At 43.3% G+C, this 12,957-nt stretch overlaps 1 protein-coding gene across 1 annotated transcript; it reads left to right on the forward strand.

Moving 5' to 3' along the window:
* Positions 1–1,898: 1,898 nt before the first annotated feature.
* gpr137ba (G protein-coupled receptor 137Ba) lies at positions 1,899–11,015 on the forward strand. The gene is made up of 7 exons (XM_063191039.1): positions 1,899–3,012; positions 4,840–4,889; positions 5,959–6,181; positions 6,879–7,028; positions 7,892–8,020; positions 8,500–8,621; positions 8,908–11,015. Exons 1-7 carry the CDS (start codon positions 2,527–2,529, stop codon positions 9,017–9,019), a joined length of 1,272 nt encoding a protein of 423 aa, XP_063047109.1. The 5' UTR covers positions 1,899–2,526; the 3' UTR covers positions 9,020–11,015.
* The last annotated feature ends 1,942 nt before the right edge of the window (positions 11,016–12,957 follow it).

A 12,957-nucleotide genomic window follows, 5' to 3' on the forward strand; every position in this document is an offset into this window, starting at 1 on the left:
CTAACATAGAGGTTTAATATGGCGTGTCCTGCTTGCAGAGCCTAACCCATGACATACTGCTACTGCTTGGCAAAACATGACAGAGGCCTTAACCAAAGAGAGAGCGTAGAAGGGGGTGGGGGTACAAAAACAGTTGAAGGTCAAAGGTTATGCTCAGCGACTTCCATTCCATGCATTTCTACACATTCACATGCCCTCTGCACCCCGCACACTTAAACAATCCCCTTGGGCTCTTACACACAGACAACTGGTGTATTCCCCGGTCACACTCACTCCTTTTAGCACGCACGCACGCACACGCACACACACACACACACACACACACACACACACACACACACACACACACACACACACACACACACACACACACACACACACACACACACACACACACACACACACACACACACACACACACACACACACACACGCACGAGCGTCAGCATCATAACATATTCCACTTTAACTTTTACTGTGCCATGCATGTGTGCATAGTTTAGGCGTGATAATTGTACATACGCACATGTACTATGCTTTGCATAGAGAATGGTACCCCCCTACGGCCCAACCCCACCCTACCCCCTCTCTGACCTGGAAAAGCCTGTCTGTTTGAGCTTCGCATTCAACCACCAAAGGACAAACATGCCGATAAATGACCTAATTGTGAAGTTACTGCATAGCCTGGACTTGTTTAATTAGTCAGTCACTTATGATATTACAGGGTCTATAACTTTATGCTGCTAAACAGTGTCTCTGATAACAGTGTGTTAAAAGTCTAACGTTGTTTATACACAGTAATAATAACTTGATGTTTTGTAGAAAGTAAAAGCTACTCTTCATAGCAACCCTATTCTAGGATGTTCAATTCTGCATTGAGATGGTTCTGCTTTCTTAAAGACATCATGAACAAGTCGCTACGGCCGTTTCCCTTCACAATGCACTGTATGAAGAGCTGTTTGTTTTTGTAATTTGATGCTAACTATAGTTATACAGCTATATCTTACAGCTGTTTCAACACGTGTTTTAACGTTTGTTCTTTATACATTAAAAAGAAAAAAATGAACAAGAACACAGACAGTTCACTTCACTTCACAGAAATCAAAGTAAGTATCTCCTTCAAGCAGCAAAACTGTTTTAGGGAGCTTATACTTAAACTTGAAATAAACCTTTGATGCCTGTGACTCAATATAATCCATCTTAATATCAACATCAATCACGTATGTACATTCATCAATTCATGAATCAAGTCTGAATCCTCAAACTCAGTTAGTACAACAATACGTTTTGCTCATTAAAAAAAGTTACAATCTACACACTGAAGAGAAGAGAACTGCAAAAGAATAGGAGCTGTGGACGAGCGGCTACAGTAGAAGAATAAAAGTAGTCAGATGAAAATGTCAAGTGTTGTCTAGGAGGGAAAAAGGGAAGCCACTCTGCTTGTGCTGGTGCCAGGCAAGAGAGGAGTGCGTCACCATGGCGTAAAGAGTATGTGGCCACCTTCTCCTCTCCTCTTCTCTTCTCTCCCTCCCATCCTCCCTCCATCTGGGTCTCTGTCCCTCTCTCTGTCACTTTTGTACCCCTCTCTCTTCCCATCTCTCCCCTAACATCTTTCCTCCCTCTCTCTCTCTCTCTCTCTCTCTCTCTCTCTGTTCCCCCATCACCCAAGTCCCTCTGTCTCTCATCAATCTTTCTCCCTCTCTCTCATCCCCTCTCTCTGCTCCCCCTGTTCTCTCTCTCTCTGTCCCTGTCCCTCCAACCTCCCATTGCCTCCTTCTCCTCCTCCTCTCTGCCTCCCTCCTGCGTTCCTCTTGAGTTCCCCAGCCTCTCCTCCCAGTGTAGCTCTACTTCCTGCCTGCTGAATAGAGATCATGTGGCCCTGCGCGTCATGAGCACAACACAAAGCCTCGCTACCAGCAGCAGCAGCAGGGAGCGCAGGCAGCATAGCACAGCACAGCACAGCACAACACTAGGCAGAAGCAGAAGCAGGAAGTCCGAGCTCAGAGCCTGTTTTCTTTTCGCTCCCTCGCTCCCTCCCCTCCGCTCCCTCCTCCCCTGGACTGTGCTCTACTCTGCTCAACTCGACTCGGCTGGACTCTCCTCCCACTTCCCAGCTCTCAGTCGCTCACTCACTCTCTGCCTGCATCCATCCCCTCGGTGTGTATGTGTGCGTGCGTGTGTGTGACTACTGTACGGTAGCCGGTCCACTTTCTCTTGACAGCTACGCCACACAATGCAGAGGCATCCCCACACCGCCCCAGAAGCTTGGCCCATTTGCTGAACCCGGAGAAAAAGAGAAAGAGAAAGAAGAAGAAAGGGGGGCACCGGACGGGGGTAGAGAGAGACGGAGAGGAGGAGAAGCAGGAACAACAGCTAACGGCAGACAGGCGCAGACACGGACACAGACACAGAGGGCCCCTTTCTTTTTCTCCCGGGCCTTCCTATCCTTGGCAGGAGCAGAGAAACAGGGGGAAGGGGGGGGCTGGTCGGTAGTGGCAGTGGTGCCCCTACCAGGGAGAGAGAGCCATGGAGGCTCCAGTGAGGGAAAGCGGGGCTGCGGCTGGGGTTGAAGCCGAGGCCGGGGCTGCACCAGCCGTGATGGTGGCGGCGATGGAGCCGGCCGCTATGGCAATGACAGCAGCGGCTGAATACTTTGCCAACGGGTCAGCCCTGCCTCCGCCGCCGCTGCCCACCCTGAGCCCGGCGGTGCCGCCGTACGTGAAGCTGGGCCTGACGGTGGCCTACACCATCTTCTACTCGCTGCTCTTCGTCTTTGTCTACGCGCAACTGTGGCTGGTGCTGCGCTACCGCCACAAGCGGCTCAGCTACCAGACGGTCTTCCTGTTCCTGTGCCTGCTGTGGGCCGCGCTGCGCGCCCTGCTCTTCTCCTTCTACTTCAGGGACTGCGTGACGGCCAACACGCTCGGGCCCTTCGCCTTCTGGCTGCTCTACTGCTGCCCCGTCTGCCTGCAGTTCTTCACGCTCAGCCTCATGAACCTCTACTTTGCACAGGTGAGTTGAGTCGTGTCAGGTGTGTGTGTGTGTGTGTGTGTGTGTGTGTGTGTGTGTGTGTGTGTGTGTGTGTGTGTGTGTGTGTGTGTGTGTGTGTGTGTGTGTGTGTGTGTGTGTGTGTGTGTGTGTGTGTGTGTGTGAGAGTGAGTGAGTGAGTGAGTGAGTGAGTGAGTGAGTGAGTGAGTGAGTGAGTGAGTGAGTGAGTGAGTGAGTGAGTGAGTGAGTGAGTGTGTGTGTGTGTGTGTGTGTGTGTGTGTGATTGATTGATTGATTGAGGGGCTTTGGCTCCTGCCTGCTCCTGGCTTGTGTACTTCACACAGGTGAGCTACGAGAAACCATCCATCCCAAGAGAGGCCATCACACTGCACCTGTCACGACCATTTACTGGACGACGTAAACCTACAATAGGCTTACATTACTCTTACTGCTTTTGAGCCATAACAGAATGAGTCACAGGTCTGCTGGTTTTTGTATGGTGATGTTGTTAAGCGATATAGATGGACGTTCGGAGATGGTCAAATTAGATACTCTCAATGATCGTAAATGATGAACACCTAGAACGTTCAGTCATAGATTACAATGCTGTGAAGCTGAGAATGTACACTGGCCTATACAGTGAGATATCACTTGCACCTAAACATTAGTAGGCTACTTTTGTACAATTCGTACAAACTGTATGAAGCACAGTACATTTTTGGAGAAGTGCAAGTTGTGAACGCCAGTCCAGGCCACGGGGGAATCACTTCCTCAACGACGGTTACATTTTCCTGCAGATTTTTGCTGCTGGGTTTTTGACAGCTTTGGCTGCGCTGCGCACCCTCGTTTGTCGGTTTCCTGTTAAGCAGGGCAGCATAGAGAGAGTGCAGATGGCACTGTAGGAGTGTTGGGGGTGGGTCCAGGTGGCTGCGTACATGTTAGCCAAAAGCAGAACTGAGAGCAGCTCTGCTGTCTGGTATTCATGATCAGAGGCGGACTTTCCATTAGGCAAACCTAGGCAAATGCCTGGGGCCCCAACCAAATCTGTCCTCCATAGGGGCCCCAACTGTCACACCAGTCGTGGTAAACATAGGCTTGATCTTAATTCGTCACTAACTGTATCGAAAGTCATTGATGGTGTGAGACAAAACTCTAAAATAGCACCGAAACACAGAATTTTCTGTCTATATAATGACTTTTGAGGGCCCCAAGTTTATATTTCGCCTTAAAATGGCTAGATCCGGCCCTGATCATGATGACTAGATATATACCGAACCACAAAAAGACACTGATTTGACTACAGTGTCACAACAAGGTCCGTTTTTACCAAATGAAGAAATGAAATCAACGTACACACAAGAAATCTTTTCCCAGCAATTTTAAACAACAAGTGAGAACTTTGATATTCAAAGTGGAATAGGAAAAAAGGAAGGGATAAAAAAAAGAAACAGCGAACAGCTTCACGTTTCAAATGTATGGTTCATCATAAGGTTCTACGTGATATGAAATGTGTTGTTCTGTAGCTTTGGAAATGAAGCAAAAACTGTCTGAAACCCAAAGCAGGAATTATAGAGCAAGGAAGGAAGGCAGGAAGGAAGCATGCTGATCAGTGTGAATCCTGACTTGCCCGTGTATGTGATCCTGCACTATTATCTGACACCACACATTTCCTCATTTCTCCACTCCAACAATCAGCCGGTGCTAACAACTCAAGCAGATCAAGTATATCAGCATGCCGACAGATTCAGTCTTTTCTCTATGTACAGTCTAAAATCTCATCCTGACCATATTGCGCTCTCTCTCTCTCTCTCTCTCTCTCTCTCTCTCTCTCTCTCTCTCTCTCTCTCTCAGGTTGTCTTTAAGGCCAAGTCAAAGTACTCACCAGAACTTGTCAAGTACAGGTATGTGAAGGAAACTCATGACCTACAGTGCTTTAAGTGGGCTAGTATGCACAAGTAGGGAGTGCAGACACTTCTCACTTTAAGCCAGAGCAGTGTTTCCCAACCTTTTTTGTCCTGCATACCCCCTGAGCCATTTTGTCATATGACGAGTACCCCCTCGCCCTCACTCGTGCTCTATCCCAATGTGACTACAGGCAATATATTTGTTATTACTACATTTTTCAGCATACCCCCTGAAGTGTGCTCACGTACCCCTAGTGGTACATGTATCCCTGGGTGGGGAGCAATGTTTCCCAAGGTTTATTCGTCTTGCGTACCCCCTAACCTTTTTGTCATGCCACGAGTAACCCCTAACTCACTGCTCTATATATCTTTCTCAATCCCAATGTGGCTACATTCCAAATATTTTTTATCATTACATCTTCCCACATACCCCCCTGCAGTGTGCTCCTAGAGGTACACATACCCATAGATGGGGAGCCACTGCTCTCTAGAGTACCAGCACTGTCTCCAGTATGGCATATTGCTACCTTTTAACTTTTTTTTAGGTAAGTGCCGAACTACCGATACTTATTTTGAGTTAGTAAAAGGAGCACTCCTGCCAATTTCAATATGCTCTTGTATTGCCCTCGCTACCCTTGACTTCTCAGTACCCGGTGATGCTGCACTTTTTTGGCTCAGCCCTTTCCAAGATATGAGCTTTTCGAATGGGGGCAGATTTTGTTTACATTGTACATTTACGGTTTTTGGGAATAAATCAAGATTTTTTTTAATGAAATGTAAACATATACCTGCCCCCATCACAATGACCAGGATCTTGGAAAAGGCTGAAGAAAACAAAAAAAATCTCATGTACTGACAAGTCCAGGGTAGTGTGAGCATTACAACTGCATGTTAAAATTGGCTGGAGTTACCCTTTAAAGCCCTGGTGACATCCACAGTGCCATCAAATACAACCATTAAAAAAAATCCCTCGGAATAAATAAATGAATAAATGAACTCTCTACATGTCTGTGGTAAAGTCACTTGGTAGACTATTCATTGTATATCTGTCTTGTGTGCCTCCCAGGCTTCCCCTGTACCTGGTCTTCCTGTCCATAAGCCTGCTCTTCCTGGTGGTCAATCTCACCTGCGCCCTACTGGTCAAAATGACTAACACGGAAACCAAGAACATAGTCCTGGTGCGAGTGGCCATCAACGACACACTGTTTGTGCTCTGTGCGATCTCGCTGTCTCTGTGTCTCTACAAGATTGCAAAGATGTCCCTGGCCAACATATATCTAGAGTCAAAGGTAAGAGTTGAAAAATGACAAAATGTTATTACTTATGGATAAAAGTGTCTGCTTTAAAATGCAATGAAATGTAAAAATGTATTTTGTTTCATTAAAAAATGTGCCTTCTGGGTCGACACCAAATTGTGTGATATAGGCTAACGATCACATCTGTGACAGATTTGTGTGCACTTTAATGTTCATGTGGATCCGTTTTAGAAAAAGGATATTTACAATATTGCCTTCTGGGTAGTCACCAAAATTGTGTGATATAATATAACAATTAAATCTGTGACATATTTGTTTGGCCACTTTCATGTCCATGTGGATCAGTGGTTAAAAAGTGAAAGGACGGGGGGGTTGGGAGTGGTGACCCTCCCTCTCTGCTCTTCCTGTCACCCACACCCTGGCTCGCTATCCGAGATGGTTGCTTAGCAACGCTGTGCCGGTTGCATTGAGTTTCCCATATGTTTCCAGAAGTTATACGGAACCGTAGGCTGTACAGTTCAGTGCACAAAAACAAAAACAAAAACAAAAACAACTGTTCCCGGCAGTAGAATGACAAATGAACGAAACATACAGTACACAGCTATAAAAGCCCTACATTTGTCTTGCAGTATTTTGTTTCCTATTTGTCGAATGTATTGCATGTGTTGCTGTTGTGTCTCTTTGGTGTCAAACCCTATTTGTAAAGCTATGTATGTATGTTTACTTGTAGGGGACATCTGTGTGCCAAGTGACTATAATCGGTGTGACAGTGATTCTGCTCTACACATCACGAGCTTGTTATAATCTGGTGGTCCTGGCTTTGGCAAACTTCAAAAGCATCAACTCATTTGATTATGACTGGTACAATGTATCGGATCAGGTATGGACACTGACTCTTGATTGTGTATAGTACAGTACAATACATATGGCCAGTTGTTAAATCTTGATTGCAATTACATTTTTTTTTTTCTGTGGGAAACCTTAAAGGTGCACTGTGTAATATTTTTAGCAGTTATTTTTTCTCCGATTTTTTTCTGCCCGTTCATAAATGTTACCTTTTTCATTAACATACCACCACCAGCATAACTATTCATTATGACTGTGAAAGTTGCACTTTCCATACATGAAAAGGTGGATCTTCTCTATGTCTGCCATTTTAAATTTCCAGAAATAGACATTTTTAGCAGCAAAACTTACTTTACTTTGGTCGTACTAGTAAATATTAGTTTATTACGGTATTTAGTAAATGTTCATGAAAAGATCCAATGTGGCAATAGGTAGCACAGTGCATACAGTATTATCTACTCTGGCCTCCATGATAAACAGCGCACCTTTAAAATGCTGCAATAGTAATGTGTTTTTTTTTGTTTAAACGTGGCTTACCTAACACTATGATATAATAACCACCCTCGTTTACAGTGTGGTGCCACTAAAAATAATGTTGGTGCTAGCATCAACAAAATACAGTATATTCACAGAATTATAGAAAATTATAATTAATTGTTACTACGTCTACAAACAGTCCAAATGTATCCCTAAAAAATAAAAAAGAATTTTACATCTGAAAAAAAAAACAGAATCCTCATTTATCTCTGGGTTGGCATACCTTACTGACATCACAACCGAATCAGTTGCTGAAATGTAGAATGGCACTGTCATGCTGGTGACTCTGGCTTACATTTCTGTACTAGTTTAGGAAGTGTAACAAATAAGTGTGTTGCCGTCACCCTGTCACCCTTTCAGGCAGATCTGCACTCCACCCTTGGGGATACAGGATACATAGTGTTTGGGGTGGTCCTGTTCGTGTGGGAACTGCTGCCCACCTCTCTGGTGGTCTTTTTCTTCAGGGTCCAGAGACCAACTCAGGACAGAGTAAGTGACGTTTGCCCTCTGTCTAAGCATTGCCATGTATTATTGCTGTTGTCAGCATTTTAATTGATTTATGTTGAACAACTGCCTGAAATTCCAGGTTGTTAAACTGAACAGTAGGCCATGACTAAGTTGTGTATCTTGGCCTGTAATAAATAAGATTGCAGTTTATAATGTGTCCTTTAGTAACCCACCAAGGGAGTATACAGTACATACAAGTGTCATATAAGTGTCAGTTGTGCTGTACTTGAATTGACAAATGCCATGTTCAAGTAAACATAAACAGGAAAATGCATGTCCTGTGTCTGCTGCGCCCGTCCTCATACAAACAAGGATATTACATCGCCCTAGTTGTAAAAGTAGTATAATTCATTATTTTTGCAACACAATAAAAGGTTGGAATTGAAGGTCATCTGCTAACCTGCCTGTCTGAAATCTATTTTGTTGTTCTTTGTTTTTTTGCTTTGTTTTGGGTCTCCTAGAATGCAGCCATCATCCCTGGACACATCTTCTCTTCCAGAGCGTACTTCTTTGACAACCCCAGACGTTATGACAGTGACGATGATCTGGCATGGAGCATTATCCCACAAAATATCCAAGCCAGGTATTACACAGACACACGTGACGTTACTATGTTACTGGTACAATTCATTCTTTGCACTTTCCTGAACGACTGATAGACACTAATTCTTATTGTAGTAGAGTAGAAAAGAGATATTGTGTTTATCCCAAAGGATAAACGAGGGGCGGGGTCCATTGGAGCTGATTGTACATGGGGTACCAACATTTGCTGCAACGCCCCTGCAAAAACCTGATCTCTCCTGCAGTACAGTGTGTAGAGCATCTACGTATATTTCCGGAGAAAAAAAGTGTCTTTTTTATCTTTCCAGCTTCACGTCGGACAGCTATGACTGGAGTGCCCAGACCAGTGGCTTTGCGGCCTACATAGGCGACGAGGACACTCTACACCCTCCACCACCAGAGGAACTAAACCCATACTAACACCGTCCCATTGGCTCCTCCAATGGGAACAGCTATTAGGAGACAAGGGCTGACTGCAGACACAAATTGCCAACAATATTTTCTATGACAACGTTTTTGTACAAGTAATCAAGTGTGTACTTTGAAGCCAGTAGTAACCAAGAGGGATTCTTTCTTTTCCTGTTTCTTTTTTGACACATGCACTGCATTTTGTCAACATGTCTGAGTTCACTGTATGTTACGTTAACATGATCATTAATATATTTCAGACGGTGGATATTGAGGGATGTTAAATGTATATTGTTTGTTTTCTATGGATTGTTGGGAAGTCGACTTAAAATTAATTTATTATTATGCACAACCATGTTCCCTCCTTGTTTCTGTGTTTCATCTTTTACTGAGACATTTAATATACTTTGTGCAACATTGTTTGTGTATGTTTGACAATACACATATTTTAAGAACCCGGAATAAAAGTGTCTTTGTAGGGAGGATTTTATAACTAGAGTCGGGCTGTTCTTTCTGTAGGACATGCATCCAACACTGACCCAACAAAATCAACCAAATCTTCATGAAGCTGACTGTTAACCCAGGTGAAAAAGTGGTTAAATTTAGTACAATAAAAGTATGACTGAAGTGTACTTAGCATGTTAAAAGTGCACTCGTGCTTTTTGTGCTAAGAAAAAGTATGTTTACAATATGCTTATCAGTGATGCGCGGGTCGACGAAAAAACAAGACACACCCGACCGCTTTTTTCCCTAGTCCGCCCGCTTGCCCTGCCCGCAAGAAATATTCATGAAAAATATTGACCCGGCCCGCTTCCCGACCCGCCTTTGAAAATAGTAGCCGTGCGTCTTTATGAACACCCTAACGTCATTGGCAAAGCACAATCAGGTCAATAAAGGTCTTAAAAAATGAATTTGCGTCAAGAACAAGACAGCTGTGCATTTCAACAGGACATGTTGGATTTTTGAACCGAGGCCATGCAATGAGGACTGCCGACTGTCACCGAGCAGACGGAGCCAGCCGTCAAGTGGATTGCCTCGTAGTCATGGTACGACACAGGAAATGAAAACAAACTCTGTAAGCAACCCATGAGCGCGAAACCATTACAATTGTATAAGAAAATATGCAGGCTATATCCATCACTGCACTGTTTAGAGAGCACCCTCTGTGTTCTTCAAAATGCACTCAATGGTTGCACCTGCTGCACCAGTTGCGCGCAGAAGATATTCGGCCGACGCAGGAGCCTCATTAAGTCTCCTGCAGAGCGCATGGCACCATCGTAGTTATTCAGCCATATAAACTTTGATCTATTTCGCAAAAAATGTCCCTGTCTGCTAAAGTAAACTATAGCCTATTGGCTAGCCTATAGCCTACTTTAAAATTCGGCATCATTTCAAAGGTCCTGACCGACCGCACCCGACCCGAATTTCATTAAAAATAATATTTCATAACCCGTGCCTGCGGTCAACCGCAGTTAATTGCAAGCGCCCGCTGCTTTCGGGTCAGCCCGCGCATCACTGATGTCAAGCCCTGAAATGGACATGTGTTGAATGATTGGACTTTAAATGTTTCATGTGTAGGCCTATAATGTTTGTGAATTATGTCTGTTTGGTGTGGGGATTCTGTGGGCAACAATGGGCAATGTTTGTCGATATGATTTGTAACTGGCGTTTTGTTTTGGAAAGGTCCTGGAGAAATGGTACGGGCCAATTGTGATTGTGTGTCTGCATTGGTCAATTGAATAATTGCCTGCGTAGTGAAGGGTATGTAAAACCCAGCTCATTGTTGAGAGTGAGCGAGATAGGCGAAGCAGCTGTTTATCGGTGTAAGCTGTCTTCAGAAATGTTGTTAAAAGTAGCTGCTGCTGAGAGCGGTAACAAAGTGTCAGAAGTTGTGCCCTCACTTTTGTATTGAGTATTTTGAGTTGCCAGTCGAGTTTTGTTAATGTCCTTGACGTTGCCCACGAGCACATTTTTGTTTTGTCGAAAATAAAAACGCTTCGAAGTTTAATTACGGTTTCCTGACCATCCATCCTCCGACCCTCGAAATTGTAACGTCATCCTGACAGGAGAAGAACGAGCTTTTCCACATGCACCATCATGCATGTCCCATCATGCAATCCACTTCTTGGAGGTAAATTTCTCAAACAGAAAGCCATTCATCCTGAAGGAATATTTTTGGTTTGCATGAAAATATTGCTCATTGTTATATTCTGTGTTTATTGTAGGGGTTTTTAAAATTTAAATTGGTACACAAAAAATGACCATGTTCCCACCGTCATTATGATGGTCACGTATATGTTCTGGTATATATAGGCTCACACTTCCTGCAGTGTCATAATTGGAGGTAAGTTGTATCTAATTGTTCACACAATGAATACTGTGTCACCATTAGTCATCAATCCAAGTGAACAGTTGCAGGAAGGAGCAAGATTGAAAGAAAGTGAAATGTGTAGGCCTACCTGAAATCTCTGTAACAATGCAATGATTGTAAATGTCAGTCATGCGAAGCATACATACTGTAACACTACTGTGACTGTGGTTGTGTGTAATGTACAAGCTCTGAGGACCAGCATGAATTGTAATATTACATTTATAATATTTCATGTACTTGGGAGTGTACTGTAAATACACTTCAAGCATACCTGTTATATATTTACAATACTTCATATGATATACTTTTTACAGACTTAAAATGTTCCAATGTAGTCCAAAGAAGCATGAAGTTAATATACTTTTATTGAACTTCTAGTAACAATAAAATGTTATAGAAGTGTACTCAAGCACACTCTTAATGCCATACGAATGCATGAAAAGCGTGTTTGGAGCATACTTTCAAAAGTATGCTTGTAGTGCACTTAAAGTTGTCCAAAAGCGGTGCCAATTTAGCATCCTCAGTGTGCTGCAAGTGTGCTGACGTACTGCTTTAGTAGTGCTTCAGCGCACTAATAGTGCAATGAAGCGCACTTTAAATCGCCGAAAATAGTACACTTTGTACTAAGTACGGACAAAAAAAGTACACTTTAAGTATATGGGTTTTTCACCTGGGAACACTTCACCTAGGCCCTATTATCTACTGTACGTTTACATGATGTTTTTAATTCTGAATTAATAATTCATAATCAGATAATTCTGTCGAGTTTACTTTGATCTTTCATTTAATTCTGAATTAAGAGGTGTTTACATGACATTTTCAAATCAGAATTAAACTTAATCCAGAATTAAAGTCTGTTAATTCCGAATTAAATGTCTCATGTAAACGTAGCAATACCTACAAAAGAATACAAGGATACAAGATGTGTTATTTGCCACATACATCCAATTACTAAAAGTAGGACTATGAAATCAGATACATTATTGATTGTAACTGAAGTGAAAGTCTGACTTCTGTCGCTGTGATAACACAGTGAAGACGACAAAATTGCATTTATATTTTACCCAGTGACGATAAGAGAACAGCCTAACACATGATGTCCCATTGGAGCAGGTTGTGTGGGCAGGTGAGATGCAAGAGACCTCAGTCACAGCGAAGGATGGAGGAGAGCTTAACTGTTCATCCCACTGACCTCTGTTCATCCTCATCCTCCCACCCCAGCTGTGTTGGAATCAGCGACTGACTCTGAATTCTTTCTCAAAGCTACGATCATTTCTTAACTTAAGGGTCAAAAAATAAATTATATACGTCTATGTAAATACATTTTACACTGTTAATTATTATTATTATTATTATTATTATTATTATTATTTTAAGCACCACTCAGTCATCAGAGTGATGAATTCTATTAAAATTCTCTCTTTCACACTTATCGACAACGTATCGATTCAAATTTACCCTGAATATTTGTCATGCAATGTTTAGCAGCTACTGTAGGCTATGTGTGGCACACAGACCCCCGTGTTCGATTGGTTTGACCCCTGACATCAGACCACCACCACCAGACGTGCGCCTGCCT

Source organism: Engraulis encrasicolus, chromosome 24 (genome assembly GCF_034702125.1).
Source record: "Engraulis encrasicolus isolate BLACKSEA-1 chromosome 24, IST_EnEncr_1.0, whole genome shotgun sequence".
Classification (NCBI taxonomy): Eukaryota; Metazoa; Chordata; class Actinopteri; order Clupeiformes; family Engraulidae; genus Engraulis; species Engraulis encrasicolus.